Raw genomic sequence first — 6,538 nt, forward strand, 5'->3', positions numbered from 1 at the left:
CCCTCTGACATGTCGTGAAGCAGAAGTATTAAGAAGCATAAAAGTAAAATACAACTATCTCAAATTTGCACTTAACACAGTACTTGAGTACTTCCCACGACCAGCATGAATCCTATGCACTTCTTATTGTATGCACTTTGTATTGCACTTGTTTGGGAGGGATGCTGAGGAGGGTTGATGGCTGTCCTCTGTGTTTTTCACTGATTTATTTTTATACATCACTCTTTATATTTTTCATCTTATAAAAAACAATTTGCAGTCTACTATATATTTAAAAACAATGAGTTAATTACTGAGTTTTTAGCCTTTTCATAACATTTCCAAAGTATTTCCTCTATGCAAGCTGGTCTGAAAAACATCCACTGGTATTTATTCTAAAACTGACATCAACAGTAAAACAAACAAACAAACAAACAAACAGTTCATACAGTATGTGAAAAGCTCCATATTACCTACATTACCGGTGGAACTTGGACGCAGCATTACTTACCCCATGTTGACGAACGGTGACGTCAGCGGCGCAGGTGATGCGGCACACCTTACCTTAACCGTGTAGACGCGCACACCAAGACCAGGCAACAGTCGTCTGAAAGTATGCGGAAGTGAACCGAGAAGAGTCACTGAGGAGATAAATGTTCATTTAGGTTTGGTTCATTTTAATAATGGAGTGATGTTGATGAAGCCGGACAGAGCTTCAGTAGGCAGCATGAATTTCCTTGTTGGATGTAGTTTTCTCTGACGAACTCCACAGAAACACCGCTGCAACTTCCAAAATGTTCTACAAGACTGTCGAGGTAAACACACAAACTCTGTCTCTCTCTCTCTCTCTCTCTCTCTCTCTCTCTCTCACACACACACACACACACACACACACACACACACACACACACACACACACACACACACACACACAGCCGACTCACATCGGCCGTGTTATTTCGCTTCTGACAGATGTGAGTGTTGGCTAACTGCAGTAAACTGAACAGGAACAGGGCAGTGAACGTAGTGCATAACGGAACTGCTCAAAACCGCTCGGAACTGTTAAAAAAATAACGTCACAACTACAGTAACTAGCTCTTATCCGTCATCACGTTACTAAGTTTATTACGTCAAGTGGAATTTCGAGGTCATCAACAGATAAAACATACATATGATGACCAGTTATCAAATGTGATGCATTTAACTGGCCAACAATCTATGAACATAGTCCAAGTATCTATCTATCTATCTATCTATCTATCTATCTATCTATCTATCTATCTATCTATCTATCTATCTATCTATCTATCTATCTATACACACACACACGCACACACACACACACACACACACACACACACACACACACACACACACACACACACACACACACACACACACACACTACTTTAATATATTACTCAGAAAAGAAACTGAAAACCATCAAAGGTCAGTTTAGTTGAAGAACTGAACAGAGAAGTTAAAAGGGCAAATACAGAATGCTTAAAAACTCATCATATGCCCAAAACATTTATTTATCTTTTATTCTTTTTCATTTTTCTCACTCTGAAAAATGAAAAAATGAACTCTACAATAATGCATATAAAGCATTTTTTTTTTGTCTTAAATTAAAAGACAAACCACACTTTAACACCGTTGTTGTTTCAACAGACTCTCAGATGTGTCCAGTAAATCTAATAGGGCTCCAAACTTTGTCAAATTATCTAGGGATTTGCCCTGAGTTCTATCTTACTTATTGATATGGGACAGAGGAGCACAGCCAACTGGACCACATTCATTCAGAAAGTGCAGTACATGGATTGACCTCTCATTTCACTTATTAGGAAAGGTTAAATGTTTATTCAACTAAAAGGAGGACGCACAGTGTCTGTGGGTAGATTGTCTCCTGTTAATGTGCTCAAAATTTCAACAACATTTAATCTGACCTGGGAAACAGCACCAAGGCAAGTAAAGGCTCTGCTTTTCAGATTAGACCATAATTACCTGAAATCTTTAAACTGCTAACACAGTTTCTTTCCCAGCAGTCTTCATCAGATTTTCTACTACATGTGCAGCTTCTATCTAAACAAACCAGAGAATAATGAAAAATGATTAAAAAGTGAATTGTCCTTGAAAATTGTTGCTGATTAATTTTCTGTTGCTCATGAATTGATTAGCTATTTGTTTCAGCTATGAAGCAGACACGGAGTATGAAAAAGAAGAGATGAACTGCATGAGCAGCCTTCCTTGTGACTGTAGTTTATTGTGACAGTGTGTGAATAGTCAGTTATCAGATCAGTTGTGTATGTGTGGGGTCAACGGGCCAGAAGTGAAACTTATTTATTGCTGGGAGCAGTCAGGGTCACACCCATGATTAAGGTTCACTGCAGTATATGCGGATCCAGCAGATCCAGAAACTAACCTTATCTGACATGTAAATGGTGTGAGGGAAGTAAAAGGTGGAAACGGTGTTGAGCAGAACAAGGCAGAGGCTGAGAGTGGGAGAGAAGACAGGTCTGAACCTGCAGGCTGCTGAATGTCTGTTAGGGAGGAAGGCAAGGAATGACAACTTGCCCTGATTATGTCGTATGAATCACAACACACCATGTGAACAGCTGGAGGAATGATTTAAGATTTTACACGTCGACTTGCTCATTGATATTTAAAGATAATATTATTCCATTCATCACACAGTGATCAGTAAGTGGAGACCTTTGTAATTCAATAGCTGTGTTATCGATCCTCCTTAATGAAGCTTATGATGTAGGATCACGTTGTGCTGCTGTTGAACTGTTGTGTGTTTCTGTTCTTCAGCCTTCCCTCATTGATGTAACCAGTACCTTAGTGGCAGATTTGTATAGGGGCTTTATGAAATCTATTTTAATTTTTTTCAGATTCTGTTAAATTTTCTCCCAAATTTTGTGTGTTCCACTTTAATTTTTCTGAATTCTGTGTTTTACAATTCAAGCATATTTTGTCATCAGAAACAGTGTCTAATCCTGTGGTGGATAGATCAAATTTCAACAATTCAATGAGAAAATGTTCAAAATGTAATGAATATCAATTAATTTGATAACACAACATTGTCTATCAAAGAAAGGGCTTCAATACAGATACATCATTTCAAAGATTCCTTTTCATATCTGAGCTTCATAATCTGCTCTAAATTTGTTTGTAATTGTGGAGTTCCTCAGTTCTTTGGGCCTCTTTGACATGACTACAAAGTTGTTGGATTTTTTCTGTCAGCAACCCAACATCAAATAATATTCATTTCCCTCACAATTTAGTGGGATTTCTTCATTTATAAGGGGTGCAGCTCACGTGTTTTATGCTTCCTGTGAATATAATCCAATCAATGTTATTTCCGTATATATTTGATTGTACTCTGTCAACATCCATGTGAATCCTGACCAGAAATTATAGATTTTTTGTTTCAATACAAAGAGAAGAAAACAGAACAGAAATTTTGGGTTGATAGGAGTTTGTTAGAGACACTGACAGTTACAGATTTAAAGCGAAACTTCTCGAGCACTGTGAGAAAGGTCTTTGCAATACATTTTTGTTGACATAAGGCACTGCACAAGCAACTGGTCACACCAGACCAGATCAGCAGTAAAAACCTTAGATATGTGCAGGATATTTAAATCAGTAGGTCAGTAACCCTATGTAACTTCATAACATGTCAGATTGCATATGAAAGTCCTCTACAACACTGTTAGGGTATGAGTTTATACTCAATAACATTTACATTTTTGTGAGTGTTGTATTTCTTTTGTTTGGGCAAAATCTGCACATCATTTCAACCAGGTTGTGCCATAGACCTGAAGTTGAAGACTGCACATTGAGATGACATCTATGTTGTGGCTTGATATTGTTGAGATGTTGAAGACTGCAGGCAAGATGGCGTCGATGTTACAACCCGACATTGGTTCAATTTTAATTTTGGCAATATGTTTCAATCCCCTGATGATGTCTAGGTTGAGATGTGGTTTCATGACAAAAAAACCCTACTACATCTATGGTATTGCCAAATAATACTTAGATGGTTGGTTGTCAGTCTAACATTTGATTTTGAGGTCAGTTATTGTTGACTATGTAAACTTTCCACCATTGGAACAGTGGTTAAATAACCAGTGAAACAAGCAACAACTTAACCATGTGTGTGCACACATGCATACACAACATAGGTATGCTTATGTAAACAAATAGCTTTGAAGAACAAGAAAAAATTTTGATTTAACCAGCTAGCTAATTTAACTGTTACTGAGCATCAACAGGCTACCTCTGGATGAGTTTCCCAAGGATGGAGCCTTAGAGGTCTTCAAAAAAACAAGAAAAATAAGTGCTAGAGGAAACACTGTAGTTCTTGGCATCAGTAATGTGCTTTATACAGCAATATTTACCTACAGTTTGCTAACATTAGATGACATAGATAACATCCATCCATCCATCCATCCATCCATTTTCTTCCGCTTATCCGGGGCCGGGTTGCGGGGGGAGCAGTCTGAGCAGGGACACCCAGACTTCCCTCTCCCCGGACACTTCCTCCAACTCTTCCGGGGGGATCCCGAGGCGTTCCCAGGCCAGCCAAGTGACGTAGTCACCCCAGCGTGTCCTGGGTCTTCCCCGGGGCCTCCTCCCGGTGGGACATGCCTGGAACACCTCCCTAGGGAGGCGTCCAGGGGGCATCCGATAGAGATGCCCGAGCCACCTCAGCTGACTCCTCTCGATGCGGAGGAGCAGCGACTCTACTCTGAGCTCCTCCCGGGTGACAGAGCTCCTCACCCTATCTCTAAGGGAGCGCCCTGCCACCCTGCGGAGGAAACTCATTTCAGCCGCTTGTATCCGGGACCTCGTTCTTTCGGTCATGACCCAAAGTTCATGACCATAGGTGAGGGTAGGAACGTAGATTGACCGGTAAATCAAGAGCTTCGCCTTTCGGCTCAGCTCCTTCTTTACCACGACAGACCGATACAGCGACCGCATTACTGCAGCCGCTGCACCGATCCGCCTGTCGATCTCACGTTCCATCCTTCCCTCACTCGTGAACAGGATCCCAAGATACTTAAACTCCTCCACTTGAGGCAGGAACTCTCCCCCAACCTGAAGGGAGCAAGCCACCTTTTTCCGGTCGAGAACCATGGCCTCGGACTTGGAGGTGCTAACTCTCATCCCAGCTGCTTCACACTCGGCTGCGAACCGCCCCAGCACATGCTGAAGGTCCTGGCTCGAGGTAGCCAACAAGACAACATCATCCGCGAAAAGCAGAGACGAAATCTGCCGGCCCCCGAACTGAACCCCCTCCGGCCCCTGGCTGCGCCTAGAAATCCTGTCCATAAAAATGATGAACAGAACCGGTGACAAAGGGCAGCCCTGCCGGAGTCCAACATGCACCGGGAACAGGTCCGACTTACTGCCGGCAATGCGGACCAAGCTCCTGCTCCGGTTGTACAGGGACTGTAGAGCCCTCAACAGAGGGCCTCCAACCCCATACTCCTGGAGCACCTCCCACAGAATGACGCGAGGGACACGGTCGAATGCCTTCTCCAAGTCCACGAAGCACATGTGGACTGGTTGGGCAAACTCCCATGAACCCTCAAGCACCCTGTGGAGGGTATAGAGCTGGTCCAGTGTTCCACGGCCAGGACGAAAACCGCATTGTTCCTCTTGAATCCGGGGTTCGACTATCGGCCGGATTCTCCTCTCCAGTACCCTGGAATAGACTTTACCAGGGAGGCTGAGGAGTGTGATCCCCCGATAGTTGGAACACACCCTCCGGTCCCCCTTTTTAAAAAGAGGGACCACCACCCCAGTCTGCCAGTCCAGAGGCACTGTCTCCGTCTGCCACGCGATGCTGCAGAGGCGTGTCAACCAAGACAGTCCTACAACATCCAGAGACTTGAGGTACTCAGGGCGGATCTCATCCACCCCCGGCGCTTTGCCACCGAGGAGCTTGCGAACTGCCTCAGTGACTTCAGCCCCGGTGATGAATGAATCGACCTCCAAGTCCCCAGTCTCTGCTTCCTCTACGGAAGACATGACAGAGGGATTGAGGAGATCCTCGAAGTATTTCTTCCACCGCCCGACAATATCCTTAGTCGAGGTCAACAGTTCCCCACCTCCACTGTAAACAGTGTTGGCAGAAAGCTGCTTCCCCCTCCTGAGGCGCCGAACGGTTTGCCAGAATTTCCTCGAGGCCGACCGGTAGTCCTCCTCCATGGCCTCCCCGAACTCCTCCCAGACCCGAGTTTTTGCTTCTACAACCGCCCGAGCTGCCGCACGCTTGGTCCGCCGGTACCCATCAGCTGCCTCAGGAGTCCTATGAGCCAACCAGGCCCGGTAGGACTCCTTCTTCAGCTTGACGGCATCCCTTACTTCCGGTGTCCACCACCGGGTTCGGGGGTTGCCGCCACGACAGGCACCGCCGACTTTACGGCCACAGCTATGGACGGCTGCATCAACAATGGAAGTGGAGAACATGGTCCATTCGGACTCAATGTCTCCAACCTCCCTCGGGATCTGGTTGAAGCTCTCCCGGAGGTGGGAGTTGAAAACTTCC

At 44.4% G+C, this 6,538-nt stretch overlaps 1 protein-coding gene across 1 annotated transcript in view; it reads left to right on the plus strand.

Moving 5' to 3' along the window:
• Positions 1-578: 578 nt before the first annotated feature.
• The window catches only part of LOC139333376 (anoctamin-9-like), a 47,593-nt gene continuing 41,633 nt past the window's right edge, over positions 579-6,538 (plus strand). The window contains exon 1 of the mRNA XM_070965770.1: positions 579-794. Coding sequence (XP_070821871.1) covers positions 774-794 — 21 coding nt within the window. The 5' untranslated portion in view covers positions 579-773. The remainder of the gene's footprint in view (positions 795-6,538) is intronic.

Source organism: Chaetodon trifascialis, chromosome 1 (genome assembly GCF_039877785.1).
Source record: "Chaetodon trifascialis isolate fChaTrf1 chromosome 1, fChaTrf1.hap1, whole genome shotgun sequence".
Classification (NCBI taxonomy): Eukaryota; Metazoa; Chordata; class Actinopteri; order Chaetodontiformes; family Chaetodontidae; genus Chaetodon; species Chaetodon trifascialis.